This window comes from Zalophus californianus, chromosome 11 (assembly GCF_009762305.2).
Source record: "Zalophus californianus isolate mZalCal1 chromosome 11, mZalCal1.pri.v2, whole genome shotgun sequence".
NCBI lineage: Eukaryota > Metazoa > Chordata > Mammalia > Carnivora > Otariidae > Zalophus > Zalophus californianus.
Window position 1 is genome coordinate 48,478,112 of NC_045605.1, and position 18,567 is coordinate 48,496,678.

The window sequence follows — 18,567 nt, forward strand, 5'->3', positions numbered from 1 at the left end:
AAACTCAGGACTCCTCACTCCTAGGACCATGCTTTCCAGAGTGCCATGCTCTCTTTCAGTAACTTTAACCCTGGTACTTCTTGCCCTGCTGAGTCTTTATTGAGATAATTTTATACTAGCCCAGGTCATCCTCTTTGTATATGTCAGGGTAGGGGTCAATAACAGCTAATAATTACATGTCCTTATGTAACAGGCAGTGTTGTGAACTAATCTAAGCTTTGTACAGCAAGCCTCTTCTACGTCTGGGGCTAGTAAGATCAGGGTACCGACCTTAGGAATCCCAAGACTAAATTGATTATTAACATTAACTCTTTCTCTAAGCTTTCTCTAAGCTTTCCCTAAGCTCCAAGAGACACAACAAATTCAACATGTCCAAAACAAAATGCATTATCCTCTTGTCTAAACCCACTTTCTACTCTGTGTTGCCATTCTAATGGTACCAATACTTCCCTGATTACCTTTCTCAGCTCCCATTTCCAAATACTCAACATTACTATAAATATTATTTAAACTCTATTTAGTACCCAGAAGTATTTGAGAATAGCTATCTAGAACCTCTCTCTGTGTCCTCTCTCAAGTCTATGTCCCATTTCCCACAGTTTAATTCTCAGTTTTCCAATTCAGGCTTTCATCATCAACTACTTGCAATATTACAACAGTCTCCCATCTGGTTATCCTATTTTTCATTGCTTAGTTCTTCAACCCCAACTTTTCACTCTTGCCATAGTCATCCTAGCCCAAACACGAGTCAAACTGTGTTAAATGCCTCTGTAACCACCCCCCCACCACTACCACTTACTGACAAAACTTTTTAACCTTCAGCATTCAAGGTCCACTTCTGTTGGCATGATGTTTTTTCTTTCTCTCCATGCTCTATGTGAGCCATTCCAACCTGCTCACAATTCAAGATTAAATGGGTTATTTATAGTTTCCTTGATTCCCTCGTAAGTATGTGATAAGGATCAGTTAATACATGGGAAGCTTTTATTATATTTGTTTATGTCCCACCTTATTTGGTAAGAAATATGAGGTGGGAAAACAATTTACTACTGACTGTAAAATGCTTTTGAGATGTTATTTTTAAGCCGTGGAAATCATCAAATTTTGAATTACAGGGGACCCTCGAGACAGTGGGGCCTAGAACATTCCACTTCCCACAGTAGCTCAGTGGCTGGCCTGAGTAAGTTAGTGGCAAATTTAGCAACAGAATGCAAATTTCCACCTCACTACATCACATCGCTTTAGGAAAATGAAAATAGATTTCTTCCCTCTTGAGAAAAGTTGGAGCCTTCTACATTCATTTAATTCACTGGTAATATATCTGCTCATCTCATTATCCCTAGTCTCTCTGAATAAAGTAGAAATAGTTTGGATTCTGCCCCAGTTTCTTCCCTGCTGCCCCCTGCCACATACCAACTAGACCCCCAACTATGAAATAATTTGCTTGAAACAGTCCCCTGTGTTCTGTACAGACTAGTTTTAATTGAAATCTGGTGCCAATTATCTCTCCCTTTCCCACTGGTTCAACCCTTTGCATTTTTTCATGATTATTCAGTTAAATTTGTAGTTTTTAACTACTCTTATTCCAAGACAATCTTACACTAAATCTATTCTTTGATTTTATTATTGCCAACAAAAGCCATTTTAAAATCCTGGTTCATATATAATAGGTACGCTCTAATAGGAATAGCAACCACTTATGACCTACTCAGTATGTGAAGTGTTATGTTAAGTACTTTATTTGTGTTATCTCTAATCATCCTGACAACAAGCTGGCAAAATAAGCATTAATATCTTTGTTGAATATGGAGAAACTGAAGCTCAAGGGGGTTAGGTAACTTACCCAAGGTCCTGGAGTTAAGAAATGGCAGGTCCAAGATTTGAATCCTGTTGCTCCAACTCTAAACCAGTGTTCTTCCCTTGACAGTTTTCATAGCAGGCAAATGACCTGAGCTGGGATTGAAAACCAAAACAGCCACAAGGAGTGGTACTGTGCTCTGAAAAGTATTTCCAAAGGGATACATTCATCACCAGAGGCTCTTAACAGGGCTGGCAATGGCACCTGCCTCCTGCATTTTCTCTAGCTATAAGCACTCCTAGGGTATAGGAGTGATGGTAACATGATATTTTCAATTCTCAGCTGCGAAATAGTTCCCTATTGCATCAAAAGAAACTCCAAATTCGCTAATATGGCTTGTCATTCCCTGCACTGCCAGATCTTTGAAAAGCATTGATATGTCATAGTTAGGAATGATAAGGAATTTGACTCAGTATCAAGCTTTATTAACAATTTCAAGGATAAGAACAATCATGAGGCACAAGCGAAGCAAAGAGAGACTCAGATTGCCTGAGTTTAAGTCCTGGTTTTGCCATTTATTACAGTGGACCCTTGGGCAATCTATTTAATGACGGTGCCTCAATCTCCTCCTCTGTAAAATGGACAGTATTATGCGTTCTTCATAAAACTATTATGAGGGTTAAGGGAATTGATAATAGGCAATGCTCAGAACATTGCCTGCCACAGAGTAAGTGCTATGTGAATGTCAGCTATCACCACCACCACTACCGTCAACATCATCATCACCTCCATTTCTCCCTTGTCATCTCTCACCTCCTTCCCACTCTCCTTTCTCCCCTCCCTGCCATTTGCCAACAACTCCTTTCTTTTCTTCAGATGATCAAGCCCTGTCCTACCTCCAGACCTTCACATGTCCCTCCCCTCTCTGCTTGGAATACTCTTGCTACTAATCTACCACCACACTCCACAGGCATTCCCACCCATCCTTACCCGGATAACTCATTCATATCTTGTTTCTGATCTCACTTCCTCCAGAAAACCTTCTCAGACCTCCTCATACCTTCAGTAGGGGCCCCTCCTTCCTGTCCCAGAAGTTTCTGACCTTTTCCTGTCTTTGCGCTTACCACCTGCTGCTTAAATGTGTGTTTATCTGTCAGTGTCCTCTATTGAATGGTGAATTGCTGGATAATAGCTATATGTCACTCAAGTTCACTTCCTCTCTTAAATTGGAAGAAGAAAAACTAAAATGGATAGTTTTTAAAAACCAAATTTATGTCAGCTCTGTGTTTAGCTCTAAATGGGTACACATTCAAGGATAATAGCCATAAATAAGCATCCCTGTTGCCATACTTCACCTCACATGCATTCAACTGAGTCTCTGATCAGGTATTAAATAATATCAAGATTCTAGAAATAACACTCATGAGAGCCATCCCAAAATGGAATGAATAGATTAAGGAAAGAAGGAGTTCTCTGTCACTAGAGGTATGTAAGCAGAGGCAAGTGGTCATTTGGTAAGAATGATATGGAGAGATGAGGAAGAGAATGAGGTCATAGAAATGAGAAAACTGTCTTCAAATGTTAGAGCATTATCTAAAAGAAGAAATGTTCCGTGAGCCCTCAGAAGAAGGAGGTAGAACCAAGAGGTAGAAAGTACCAGGAAGATGATTTAGATTCAACACAAAGAACTTTTTTTTTTATCATGAGAGCTGACCCCAAGTGGAATGGATTTCTCTGAAAGACAGTGAGTTCATCAGAGTAAAGCCGGTGTCACATCAAGGTTAGATGACCATTTGCCTGGAATAACGTAATGTGAATATATTTTCCACCCGTTCACTTGCTTATTCATTCACTCGCCTCTTTAGTTATCATGTACCTACTATTTGCCAGGTGCTGTGCTAGGGACACAAGTTCCAATAAGATGAGTTCCTGCCTTCAGGAGTTCACAAGTAAGCATGTTCCATAGTCCATTCAGACTGAGTCTTTGATTGGGAGAAGTTTTCCAGGTGAAGAAGGGATGAAAAATTACGTTCTAGATAGGGAAAATAGCATGTGCAAAGTGCAGAAATGCCTAAATTAGAGAAATAAAAAGGTCAGCATGATGGGAGACAAGGATATAAGAATATGTAATGTGGCTGAATCAGCTTAAAGGCATACATACATACAAATGGGCTCTCCCCATTTCTGAAATTCTCTGATTTTGATATCCTTTTTTTAAAAGATTTTATTTATTTATTTGAGAGAGAGAGAGAGAGAGAGAGAGAAAGTACGAGCAAGGGGAGGGGCAAAGGGAGGGGTAAAGGGATGGGCAGAGGGAGAAGCAGGCTCCCTGCTGAGCAGGGAGCCCAGTGCTGGCTCCATCCTAGGACCCTGGGATCATGACCTGAGCTGAAGGCAGATGCTTAACTGATTGAGCCACTCAGGAGGCCCTTGATATCATCCTTTCTATAATACTAAGAAATAGATAATTATTTCTGGAAAACAGAGTTATTTACTCAGGTAACCCCTGGAGCCCCAAACCAGGGGCCCTTGTGGTTGAAGTAGCCAACATAATATTCATCTTTTAAAAACAAACAGATAGGGACGCCTGAGTGGCTCAGTTGTTAAGCTCCTGCCTTTGGCTCAGGTCATGATCCCAGGGTCCTGGGATGGAGCCCCGCATTGGGCTCCCTTCTCGGCGGGAAGCCTGCTTCTCCCTCTCCCACTCCCCCTGCTTGTGTTCCTTCTCTCACTGTGTCTCTCTCTGTCAAATAAATAAAATCTTTAAAGAAAAATAGTTAAAGTGTTGACTCTGGACATGGCGCACTGTTCACCTTCACATTAGCATCTGAATAAAACCTACAACTACTTGAATCAACTAGAAGTGCTAAAATTTCTATTGATTACCAACATGGTTGTGAAAAGGATGTCATAACAAGTAGAATTTAGTTTTTTTCTATGATCCAGTGACAGCTGTATACATAAACAGCACTAGATGGAATTTTTCTAGCCTGCCCAAAGCCTTTTGCTTCAGCCTGGTGTGATCTAATCATTATAAACTGGGTCATGATGTTTAAACCAGGTTGCTTGGGGCCATGGTAGAGCTGACCAGGGTGCCACACCCAACTGTGTTCTGTCAGTTTCAGGGAGCTTGAGAGGCAAGCTTCAGAACTGGAATCTTAGAAGCATAGACTCAGAATTGAATAACATATTAAAGGAAAAGCAATAGGAATTGGAATTAAGAGCTCAGGAGTTTTAATTCGACTGTTTAAATCCTGAACCTCTTCCAACTGTTTAACTTTGAGCAGGTCAGTGATTCTTTTCTGAGCTCAATTTTCTTATTCATAAAATCAGAAAAATAATCCTAGCCTCCTAAGAATTACAAGATAATGTGTAAATATCTAAGTATAATAATATAATAAGTATATAGTATAAGTATAATAATTCTCTAATATATAATATGTATAATAAGCATATGAACATGCTTGAGGCTCAATGAATGTTAACTGGTTATAATTATCAAACTCAAGAATAGTGACCTCCATTCTGCGTGGAGCACTGGGTGTTATACACAAACAATGAATCATGGAACACTACATCAAAAACTAATGATGTAATGCATGGTGATTAACATAACAATTAAAAAAATTTAAAGAAAAGAAAAGAATAGTGACCTCCAATTTCCCAGTTTATGCTTAAAGAAGAGAAAATGCAAGCTGAAGTAGAAAAATAGAAATAATAAATATATGAGGCTCTGTCACACTTGGTATTTTAAAATGTCATCAGGGGCACCTGGGTGCCACAGTCAGTTAAGTGTCCAACTCTTGGTTTTGGCTCAGGTCGTGATCTCAGGGTCATGGGACCGAGCCCCACATCAGGCTCCATGGTCAGCATGGAGTCTGCTTAAGACTCTGTCTCCTTCTCTGGGGTGTCTGGGTGCCTCAGTCAGTTAAGCATTCGACTCTTGATTTCTGCTCAGGTCATGATCTCAGAGTTATGGGAGCCCCATCAGGCTCTGTGCTCACCAGGGACTCTGCTTGAGAGTCTCTTTCTCCCTCTCCCTCTGCCCCTCCCTCCACTCATGTGCTCTCTCAAATAAATAAATACATCTTTAAAAAAGTTGTTTTAAAAAAAATAAAATACAATGTCATATCAATGATGTAAACTGTTTTTAAATATACCTAAAAATGTTATTTGAGCAAAGATTACTGATAAAATCTCAAAACCTCAGAGAGGGAAATAAGAGTCAAAGTGACCTTGAAAAATTTGACTGGAGGAGAGCATGTTTGCCAAAACCTGGAGGAAAATCAACAGGTACCTGGGCAGTGTGGTACGGTTCAGGATAACAGCCAGATTTGGTTATTACTGGCCCAGTGGAAAATGAACACTCACCCATAGTGGGGTACATCTGCTACAGAGGGAAGAAGCCTAGGCTGGACAAGAGAAACCCGGGGCTATGCTAACTCTGGTATGACTCTGGGCAGGTCCCTTCTCCTATGTTCTAATGTTTAAGTGTTGGAAGAACAAGTTTTTAAGGCATTTAGTACTTCATAGCAGTCTCCTCAGATCATGATCTCACAGTCGTGGGATCGAGCCCCGCATGGGGCTTCGCACTCAGCAAGGAGTCAGTTTGGGACTCTGTCTCTCTGTCCCTCTACCCCTCTTCCTCACACACTCTGTCTCTCTTTCTCTCTCTCTCATAAATAAGTAAATCTTTAAAAAAAAAAACTATATAAGTAGAAAATAGGTGAAATAAGCAAACTGCCATTTATGCAAAAAGAAACATGAATAACCAGCAAACATAAAAAGATGTTTAACTTCATAATTGTAGGAAGGCAAAATTTGAAAATAAAATTGTCTACATATCAGAACAGCGAAGGTTAAATGTTGGAGTATATGCAATTTCTACAAGACTGTGAGGAAAGTCCGTCATAGTTTGTGTGTGAGAGTATAAATTTTTGGAGACAGCTTGACAATAGCATCAAAATTTAACACTCTGTAGCATTGTTTATAATAGCAAAATACTGAAACAACCTAAGGGTCCATCAACCCTGCACTGGTAAAATAAATAAATAATAAATAATAAAACACTTCACAGCTATCAAAAGGAACAGGACAATGTATAGGAATGTGTGAATGAAGAAAGTTCTTTAAGATATATTAGTAAGTGGGAAAAATAAAGGTATAAAACTACATGTAAAATATCTCACTTGTATAAAATTTTAAAATTATAACTTGATAAACCTCCTTATATTCATAACAAAAATAATTGGTAGTATATACAAAAAGCTATCAAAATGGTTATGCTTAGAATAATAGAGTTAGGGGGACCATTTTATTTTTATGCCTTTTGTATTGCTTTAATTCTATGTATGTGCATTATGTACATATATTAGTTTTATTTTTTTATATCAACACATTATTTGGACTAGGAGATTCTGGCCTTTTTTTTTTTTTTGCTTTTTCCTTTATTGGTTTCTGTTTGCTAAGTGAATACATAATCATGTTAAAAACATGCAAGAAAAAATTAAGAGAAACAAATAATGCCTGTACCCTTTGACTTAGAAAGTATCTTTCCGGGGAATTTACCCTTCAGAAACACCTTCATAACTGTTCATAGTAGCAAAAATCTGGATACAACCTTACAACTTACAATGGTGGGAATCCTTTTGAAAAAAATGCTGGTCCATCCATACTGTGGATTACTGGGCTTTTGTTAAGAAGGTAAAATGGTATGAGCTGATACGGAAGTTGTCCAAGATATATTGTTAAATGAAAAGCAAAACAGAAGCAGGTTATAAAATTATATATATGATATGATCCTATTCACTTAACTAAAAGTGTGATGATATACTAAAATATGTAAAGAAAGAAACAGAAATAGAGATAAAGTTGGGTGCATGCATACGCATATAGTAGATTTCTAAAAAGTATACACAAAAAACTGCTAACATTGGTTACCTCTGGGAGGGAAGATGGTTGAGGGGATTTTTTTTACTTTCCTCAGATACCTTTCTGAAACATTAGAATTCATTTACCACAATCATATATTATTTTTTAATAAGAAGTTAACCCTAATTGTTTGACAAGAGATTATTTGGCTCACGAAGTTTCTTCATTCAGTTTCCTATAGGCAAGAGCCTATATCTTCTTACTTTTCCTGTCTCTTCCGGCTGTCTGAGTCCTATTCTGACTCATCTGTAACTAGACAGTCTGAAATGACTGTCGTCTCCTAACAGGTAAATCCAGAATTCTATAGTTCAAAGGGGCTTTAGACTCAAGGAGTCTTACAATCCCTTCCCTCCGAGGCAGAAGAGTATTGAGTCTTGGGAGGTGAAAGGATAGTGGCTCAGCTGGTGAGTGGCACGGGCAGGCCACACCCAGCTGCCTGGACTTCTCCATGTTACCGTGTCATCCATGCTCTCAGTAAGGAGCTCACCAAAATAGAAAGCAGGGAAGAGGCATTATAAAAGTGGATAAGGAGACTCTCACGAAGCTATTATGAGAGGACTAGGGTGTAGAATTAAAGAACACAGATATTTCAGCCCCGACAGGGAAACAGAGGCAACTCACCATCCACCACCCAGTATCGTTGTCAAAAAGATGAGAGGCAAAATAAGATTTTATATTTTACATGCAACTGGTCAGGGTTTTTTTATTATTACTTTTCATGGACGATAGCCAGCTTCTCTGTAAATAAAAGGAAGCCAAATTGTGGCATCAGCTGCAAAAAACTAGCTCTTTGTAGGTTGGAAAACTGGATTTACTGTGTGTTCAGTCGAAGCAGAAAAGCTGCTTAGGGGCCTGCCTTGTTCACCTTTGTTCTCCGCCCCTGGTCCGTCTCCTGAGGCAGAAACAGAGCCCTGACGTTGGAAAGCACTCAGTAATTATATTATGTTGACTGAGACTGAATTGATTTGAGAAAGATTTTAGCTTTTACTTCTCATTAAATTTGACGTCAGAATGATTTTTCCCTTTCGGCAGAGTTTTGTGCTTGTTTTTTAGATGTTCTGTTTCTCTTTTGGCATCGGCCCCAAAATGGGAGTTAGCAACAGCAACATAAACTCCAGGCATTCTTTGTTTCATTTTGTCAGAATTCATTCTGGAATTGTACATGAGAAATGGGGCAGTCGAGTTTATTTTGGAACAAGGCTCAGGGCTGTCCAACCAAGCTCGGGATGACAGGACCAGGCATACGACCAAAAGGAGGGATTTGGCAGGTAGCCAGCCGCATTTCATAGTCTGCCCCAAAACCTCGTCCGAATACATTAATCTGTCAGCACACACTCGTCTGTGTACGTTTCATGTGTCTGTCCTCACTATCCCGTTTTTCCTCTAATTTTGAAGGCTCATGACCACCCCCAGAAATCTAGGAAACTCACAGAGGCACATTAAATGCGCACACTAAAATTCTGGTAGACATGCTTAGACGAAGTTTCAACCCAGTCAGACATACTATAAACGCCACGAGATGAAATTCCATGTCTTTGCTAACTAAAAGTTGTCATGAGCCTGAGACTTGCTAAGTAACACTCAAATGCCTTGGTTAGGATGGGAGGGGTTTTGAAGCAGGGGACATAATCTTAGCTTCTCAGTTTGGAGAAACATTTTTCTTCTATCAGAATAATCTGCCTTATGAAATGCCAAAATTCTCTGGCTTCCTCTTCCAGGTGAATGGCATTGACCTCCGTGGAGCATCTCATGAACAGGCTGCCGCTGCACTGAAGGGGGCTGGACAGACGGTGACAATTATAGCACAATACCAACCTGAAGGTCAGTGAGAATGCACACTTACAATGTTCCAATTTGTTTCTTTGTGAATATGTACCCACATTTCTGATCACCTGTATTAACCAGTCTCCACCAACAAGGCTTTTTTTAAAACTTACCTGTCCTGAAAAATGGGTGCTCCATGTCCAAAGAACATGAGGCTTTGTTACTCTTAATCTTCCAAGGAAAACATCAGTTAGAAAATCCTGTTTGAAATATGAATTAAAAAATAAAAAACCTGGCATCAGCTTTATTATTTATGTTCTTATCTGGTACACACTTTGGTCAGCAATGGATACTATAAAAAGAATTAAGGTGGACTAAGAATCAAATTGACACGAGACAGAGTAACAGGAAAAAATCAAATTTACTAGCATATGTATAGGGAATCCACATAGACAGGCAAAATAAGGTATATATGTCATCCTGAGCTAAGAAGTGGGTAGGGGTCTGGGACTTCAGAGGAAAGGAGTCCACTTCACAGGGCCATAAGAAGAACAGATGTTTGGTAATTAGATATTTGCCTTGCCATACAGATGGGTCACTCAGATAAAACTTACTTCTGCTAATAGCCCTTGTTCTGGGAAAGACCCCCAACTGAGATTCTTCTATGTGTTTATGGGAGGGGCAAAAGTTTCTCTTGAGCCTGGAGGGTCTCCACTGTCTTTAGGTCAAAATCCACATGCCTAAGTGGCACATTCAGTGGGGGAAGATGGTTGTTCCTGAATCCCTTTAGAAGCAAGGAGAGAGAGAAACAGACCATGATCAGTGGACCATATTCTCTCTTTGTGGCATTAACTCTTACTAACACTAACACGGTTTTTTGTTGTCCTTGAGGCTTGTTTTGCTTTTTTTGCTATAGTATCGCTTATTTGTAACACACTACTATAAACCCTGAAACTTGGTGAGATGTCATAAATCAGATTAGCCAACTGAGACTTGATGAGCTATCCTAAATTGCATTAGCCATACTCTTCTCTTTGGTTTGTTTGAACATCTGTTTCTGTGATCAGAATGAGGCTCAGTGAGACAACAGGGATGTTACCTACTGTGTGGTTGTTTTTTCAGCAAATTTGTATGTAGATTACTCCTTTTGTTAATGAAATATAGTTAAGCACCCACAGTGGGCTAAGACTTTTTACAAAAAAGCAAATGGGTGTGGTTTCTGTCTTTAAGAAGTGTAGTTAATTACCCTTGGTCCACATGGCTAGCAGACAGGACTATTAAACAGGTAAACATGAAAGTACAAGATGACATTAAGGGAGAGGCTTTTTGTGGGGGGGTATAAAGAGCTTCTTTGACCTTTTAAAGTGATTCTTTCTTAATGTCAGTTGGTCTGTTGTTCTTTGGAAGACTGGTTTGTGTCTTGCCTGTGACATCTTAGATTTTACCATAATGGTGGCCAACCACATATTTCCCGTGAAAATAAAGAAAACATTCTGCCATTGTCTTTTGGAATGTTACATTTATTTTGCCTGACTTTAGAATTAGAATTTGCAATTTAGGTATAAAAAAAAATGTATTAAATGCTTTCTCCTATTGGCCTTACCTAGATATGGCCAGAGAGCTGGGGAAGAGGGGATTTGTAATTGTCAAAGATGGATGATGACAGCACCAGGAGAAAATGTTCTTCCCAGTTTTGAAAGTCTTTCTACTTCTTAAAAATTAGTAGACATGTCTTCTAATAGGAGTAAATTGGCTCCAGAAGGATCCATTGTAAAATAGAGAATAAAAAACATTTGGGTGAGCATAATTTGAGGAGCAAATTCTACTTCATATGGAATAAGAACTTTCCCGTGGAATTTTTCCATTTTCTTTAGAGCTGTTTTCGTTCAGTCTCAAACTGTATGCCCTTCACCATAACCTGTCACATGGCATAAATATCCCAGGCTGTTTTCCCATTTCTGAAAAAGTTCATCTCCAACACCAATTACACCAATTAGAAGTCCTTGATAGTGAAGGTAGCCATTCAAATGTCCTTGAACACAGTGATTTTAAACTTTAAACGTTACAATAAAGGACAAGCATGTCATAGTTCTATCAACATAAATCTTCATCTTAAGCTTCCTTACAGCTTTTGTTTCCTTTAAGCGATATACTTAATTTGGATACTGTGCCATACTTTGTGAAGATGCCTGTTCAAAACATGTCTTATAAATCATGTAATAGATTTTCAAAGTGCTTCTGAAGAAATTTGTAAATAAAAACAATAAGCTTATTTCAAAATGCCAAAGTACAGATAGGATTCACAGAACTTCCTATTTTAATAGTCTATCTGTATTCTAATTCGTCACAGCTTTAAATCAGTTGGAAATGTGGTAATGTAACGTCAAGCAATCCTCTTTCCTCCTTTGTAAATTTAATGTGTAACTGCGACTTAATTTAACTATTGTTTGAAATGGAAAACTGATTGGATTGTTGTTTAGATCATTTAGGGACATTTAAATTATATGACAATTTTAGGAAATAATGAACAATTTACCTTTAAGATAACAAGTGAAAAGAAGAGTATGCCATGAGAGTCCATTAGGAAATTCTTACCAGATCCCCTTCATTTGCACCAGTATTGTGAGGTGTCCATGCTAAGACAAATTTTATTGACTTCTCTTTTGGTATGGTCAGGAACCAGGCTTCCAGTAAATAAGTTTTTCAGTTACATTCAAATGCTTTTATCAGGAATATACTAGATTCCTTCCTCAGTATTACTAGATATTCAGAAAATTTGGCCCTTACATCCATCCCAAGTCTTTGTCTTTAAGGAATGTTTTTATAATCTTACTGAGGAGAAGGGACTTAGATACATTTAACAGAGATCATTTTCTGATGACGTAGGACCAAAATTATATAAAAATGACACCATATCTGAGAATTATGGAATGTCAGAGAAGGAATAAAGCTGCAGGAGTCAAAACAGTACAAGAGTACTTCACGGAAATGGGGAAATGGAGCCAGATTTTTAAAATGGGTGGGATTTCTGTTCGGAAAGGCAGAGAGAAAAAAAATATCTTGCTAAACTAAATAAGATTTTGAACTCCATGTGTGCAGGCACAAAACCTATATTTTGTTCACTGATAAATCAGTTTTTAGTGTTATACATATTATTGGTATTTGTTAAAGAGTTGCTGAACTAGTGAATAACATTTACCATTCTTTAGCACTTGAGTTTCCACTTGAAAATAATTGAAGATTGGAGAGATGACTCGGTTTTACTACTTGCATTTTTTCATTTTTGCTTCAAAGCAGAAAATAAGTGCTAAACAAGTGTTTATTGCAAAATATAAAACAATTTCCAACTGTGTTTTTCATAAGACTTAGCACATTTTTGGAATAATTATAAACAATTTATAATTATCATAATGTAACAATAAATGTCTTCCTTGGCAAGTTTTACTGTGCAAAGTAAGACCAAAGTTGTTATACTTACTTCTGCTTAAAATGAGCTTGCCCCCAGTTGTTTAAGTTACTCTATCCATCATTAAAACTTATTCAATGTCTAGTTCTAGGTAGTAGAATTAAAGCCACATTTGAAGCGTCAAATGCAAAAAATGTTTTTTTCTGGTGGCATGATTGTGATTCATTTATACTACCTTTTTTTTTTAATCTTTCTATCACATGCTTACTTGGAAACTAATATGTATTATATTGATATTAGGAAGAAAATAATGAAGTTATTTTCTCTATTTCTTTTTTTAAGAGGACCATGTATCTGATAATTAAGGAATAATTCTACTTAAGAAATATGGGAAGTTAATTCTTGTAAAAAACTCCAATTACCTTTATTTAGTTAGTGAAGTTACTCCAACACTACTTCAAAAAAGGAACCATAATGCCTGCCCTCCCTCCACACATGCATATACATCTACACCCCTTTCCTATCCCTTTCCAGCCATCCTCCCCAGTGCTTTCGGAATTATGGTTCTCTAGGATACAACCCCAAGGTACCTGTGCACAAACTCCATGCCCTTCACAATATGGTCCCAGCCAACCTCCATGCTCCCTCTTCACTCTACACCATCATCACCCACCAGCATCATCCTTTTGTACCCTCCCATGCTACACAGGACTGCTTTCTACGTTTCAACACTTGGTCCTGAGCAGTCCTGTTTCTGGGCCTTTGCTCATGTGGGTTCCTCTCCCTGGAATTCCCTTTTCTTCCTTTCTCCCTTTCTATCTCTACTCATTTTGAGGGCCTGCAGATGTCAGTTCCATTATGCAATCATCTTTTATCTGCTAAGTCGGTGTTAATCGATTCTTTCTCTGAGCTCTCTAGACCTACATTCAGAGAGTTTGTATGTCCCTTAACATGATTTGCACAATTCCCCATTCAAGTAAGCTTCTAGAGGGCAAGAACCCATTTATCACTCATTTTATGTCCTGAGAGAATTTGCACAACATGAATTTCACTATGCTTTATTAAAGAGTTATTGAATGGGTCTCCATTTGTTTTAGAAATGCAATATAATGTCTTCAGTGTGCTGGCAAATAATTAATAGGAAGTGTTTAAGAAATATTTGCTGAATGAATATTGAATAAATTGCCTGGGGTTCTGATATTAGATGCGGAAAATGGTAAATGAGTCCTCAGATTGGGCATTTGGTGTTGATGCAGTTTTTAGGTGGTGCCTTTTTTTTCTTACAAAGATGTGACCCTAGTGGATAAACATTCTTTCTCCTGCATTGAGGAAAATCTACAGCTATTGTTCTGTAATATAATACAAAGAAAAGATGATTAAAGCTCTAACATTTTTTAAAGTTCCAAAACTCAACTTTAACACCACTGGTGAATTTTAAAAAGTTACTGGGGCTCCCGGGTGGCTCAGTCTCTTGAGCATCCCACTCTTGGTTTCGGCTCAGGTCATGATCTCAGGGTCATGTGATCGAGCCCTGCACTGGGCTCCATGCTCAGCATGGAATCTGCTGGAGATTCTCTCTCCCTCTGCCCCTCTCACTCATTCTTTCTCTCTCACTCTCTCTCTCAAATAAATAAATAAATCTTTTTTTTTCTTAAAAAGTCATTGATTGTAACCAAATTATACATTTATCAAAAAGGGTCTAACACAGCATTTCTCTGAATCAGACTGGGACAAACCTTTACAGCATTTGCTGCCTTCTCACTATGTAATAATACCTCTACTTACTATGAGATCACTGACTGGGGTTGAAGTAAAAAAGCACCAGCTATTCACTATAAGAATGAAGTGAACAATATAAATTGTTGGATAAAGCACAAAACAGAGACAATTAATTGCCAAGATATCCCTATGGCAACCATCAATATCCTTTTGGCTTTAATCTGACTGCTTGGGGCATTGTTTTGGATCCCGCAAAGCCTTCAGAAGGGCCTGCAAGCAGGGAAGAGGTCAATGGGGGTCCCCATCAACAAGCAGGGACTTGAGTAGACCATGGAGGGGTCTGATTTTGTCCACCTTTTTTTTTTAAGCTTTTATTCAAATTCCAGTTAGTTTACATACACTGTATTATTAGTTTCTGGTGTACATTATAGTGATTCAATACTTCCATACAACTCCCAGTGATCCACCTTTTATTTTTTAACAGACTACTTGAGTTCCTGAAAGAAAAGCCCCAAGGACAGAGTTAATTGTTGCCTGGAGACTTATAAATGTGGTCTGGTTTATGGAACTGTGTCAGAGTGGCCATGTGGTTCGTTTATACGTGCATTCGGTTAATGGATATTTTTACTGAACACTTATTATGCCCCACTCAGTGTTCTTAGGAAATGATAAAAAAGTGAGCCAAAAGGCCCTCTCAAATAAATATTAAATTTGTTAGATGATGATCAGTAGCATAAATAAACAGGAAGAAAGGTAAAAGTAATAGTAACAGGGAAATATATCGTGGGTCTAGAAGGCCTAGCTAATAAGTTCATATTTCAGCAGAGATCTCAAAGAAATCAGGGAGGAAGCCATGCAGAAAGCTGGGGGAAAAAAGGAATTATTCTAGAGTCCTGGTCTACCAAGTGTGGTCTATGAACCAGGAGCATAGATATTAATTGAGAGCCAGTAGAAATGCACAATCTCAAGCCCCAACTCTGGCCTACTCGATTCAGAATCCACATTTTATCAAGATCCATAGGTTATTTATATGTACATTAGTTTGAGAAGCACTGCACTAGAATACTTGAGGACCCTGCAGAAATTGTGGTTTGTCACTGGGTTGGATTCCCTCTACCTGGAGTCCAGGACGATTCACATAAAACGGCATCACTAGGTTTGATTTCTGGCATGTGTAACTCAATGATTGGTCATGCCTCAGTGGTTTTACTAGGGACAGGTCAGGCTGCAGGGGATCTAAGAAGTTCATGTGCCACTCACCTCTACCTAGTCTATACCTCCCCTCTAAATACAGATTATCAAGCAAATTCACAAATCTTGCTAGAACTCCTCATCCAGTGAAACAGTGAACCTACTCAGGCTTCATTCCCTTTCATTATGGCCTCTCCTGCAAATGCGTAGAGAAGCAGTTGAGTGAGGATGAGGTAAGATTGAACTTCATCCTGACAGATGACTTTACAGACCAAAAGAAAAAAGTCATTAAGGCATCACTTTAAAATTTTTTAAGTAACTTACTATATTTTAAAGCAGAAGTTCATTTCAGTAATCTTTTTTACTCCTTTTAAATTGTGAAGCTAATTTAAGAAATTAAATTAAAAGAAAAAAAAGTACTCATTCTTTTCAGAATGAAGTGAAATTCTTTTCCAGAGTTACTAGTCTTAATTAAGTCACAAGCTTAAACCAGAGTTGGACACCATGGTCTATTTCTCTATAAGGTCAAAGATGAGATGGAAACTTAAAATGAATATGTAATTTACCATCGGAAAAATATAGACAGCTTCTATACCTAAAGGTTCCCAGAAATGAGAGTGTATACAACATTCAAGAAGCTTACTTACAATGCAACCTATATTTCTTTCTTTAAATCAATGTCTACATAAGTTTATGCATATGAATGAGCAGCTGTGGCATGTTGAGATAGTTTCTCAATGCAAATAACTGCATCTTAAATGCCCAGGAAATACTCATAAAGTCCAGCTGTAGGTCTTGGTCAGAAATTGCATCAGCATCATCAGGGAACATTCAGGATGAGTTTTGGAATGGAAAATACTGTGCAAGACTCTGGACTAGGAAGAGAAGACCAGTATTCTAATGCCAACTCTAATTCTAGCTCTGTGACCTCATGCTAGTTATTCATCTTTATGAGTTTTCATTTTCTCACTTAGAAAAAGTTAGGATGAGAAAATATTTTCAAAAGAACTCTCCAGTTACTGACTTCTTGATAAAAGACATAAATCCTCAGGATGCCTCGGTGGCTCAGCTGGTTGAGCATATGCCTTCACCTTGGGTCATGATCCCACTGGGATCGAGTTCCGCATCGGGCTCCTTGCTCAGCCTCTTTCTCCCTTGCCTGCTCTGCCTACCGCTCACCCTGCTTGTGTTGCGCTCTCTGACAGATAAATAAAATCTTTTTTTAAAAAAAAGAAATAACCCCTCAAGTAATATAGAAGTATAAATTCCATTATTTGAAGATTTTGTCACTAATATTGCATCTTTGTGCTTTGCGTTTTTTGCATTCTTTAAGAAGAAATGAATGCACAATCTGGTTAACTTGGTGTATTCTGTGTGGTTTAACTAGAATCATTGAGAAATGAAAATTTAGAGTTGGAAGAATCCTTAAAGATCACCTTATCCAGCTTCACAGATGGGGGAACTGAAGCTCAATCAACATCCACATAGGAAAGCAGTTCAGTATCTTAACATTTGTCATAGCTACTAAAGCGAAGGCAAGCTGAACAGCTAGTAAACTCCTTAATTCTTTGAATTTACTGTAGTAGCTTATGTTGGCTGATGGCTTAAATAGCCCAAGGAATCTAATCCAATTAGATTATTTTGATCAAAAGGGGGTTGAAAAATTCTTATGGAGCCTCAGGGCTTTCTCATGCACAGATTTTCACTTTCATTCTAGCTTATTTCTCTTGTTAATTGCTTTTATTCCTGTATCACAGTTGAATGATATATATAAGAGAGCTTTAAAAGTATAAGCAATTACTATTAATTAAAAAAAGTAACCACCAGTCTGGAAATACTGGTACTTCAAGAAAGAGTTCAGATATCTAATGCTTTTCCTCTTCCCTATCCTAACTTCATGTGGCATCCTTCATCCATCTGTCCATCCATCCATCCATCATCAGTTCATCCTTAGTGATATTCTGTATTGCCACATATCAGATTTCTCCAAATATGTTGCATTAGATCTGGTTTAACTAACTTGATTGGCATATTCTAATTTTTACCAAACTATTAGGAAGGAAACTTACATAAAACTTTATCTGTCTCTAGAATTTTTATCGCTTAGCCATATCTTTCTCCTCAAATCTCTCTCATATGCATACAGGCTCCACCAACAGGTACTGTCTCCTCTTGCAGCTAGAAATCTCCCAGGATGTCCCATCACTTAATTTATCTTGTTCCTAGCCTTCTCCCACTTGCTTTTTTAACTCCCCAACCTCCACCACAGCATAGGACAGAAAAGATGATTCCTGCAAACCGAGTCTGCAGATTCATGGGACATTCTCTCCAGACACTTCAGTGATGAATGATGCTGCTTTTTTTTCTCCATGCTTATACCCCAGTTTGGATCTTGAGTAACGTAATGCGGACAAAGTGGAATATCACTTCCTGACTCAAAAAATTCTCTTGACCTAATTATCTATCCTAGGAATACATTATCTCAAACTCTTAACAGAGGGGCTGAAAATATTTACAAAGCTGTCCTTTCCCTTCCTGTTATTCCATCTCTGCCCAGCCTCATAACACCTTTTATTCCATAATTAAATATATTGATCTTTGGGTGTCTCATCTTGTGATTTTATAATATTTTGAAGGACCCTTGGCATCCAGTGACATAAAGCACTCACTAGCTAATACTGAAAGAAGGCTAAATAAATCTTTAAGCTAGAGACATTTTGACAACCGAAAAGATCTCTTAGATCCATCCCTTGCATTA

The 18,567-nt window shown here is 38.2% G+C and overlaps 1 protein-coding gene across 26 annotated transcripts in view; it reads left to right on the plus strand.

Annotated features, from left to right (window-relative positions):
- The window catches only part of DLG2 (discs large MAGUK scaffold protein 2), a 2,208,086-nt gene that overhangs the window by 1,884,997 nt on the left and 304,522 nt on the right, over positions 1–18,567 (plus strand). For all 26 annotated transcript variants that reach the window (XR_003517338.2, XM_027578649.2, XM_027578631.2 and 23 more), the window contains one exon: positions 9,448–9,550. Coding sequence is in view for 24 of the 26 variants with exons in the window: in XM_027578649.2 (XP_027434450.2) it covers positions 9,448–9,550 (103 nt within the window). In the remaining 2 variants the exon portion in view is untranslated. The remainder of the gene's footprint in view (positions 1–9,447; positions 9,551–18,567) is intronic.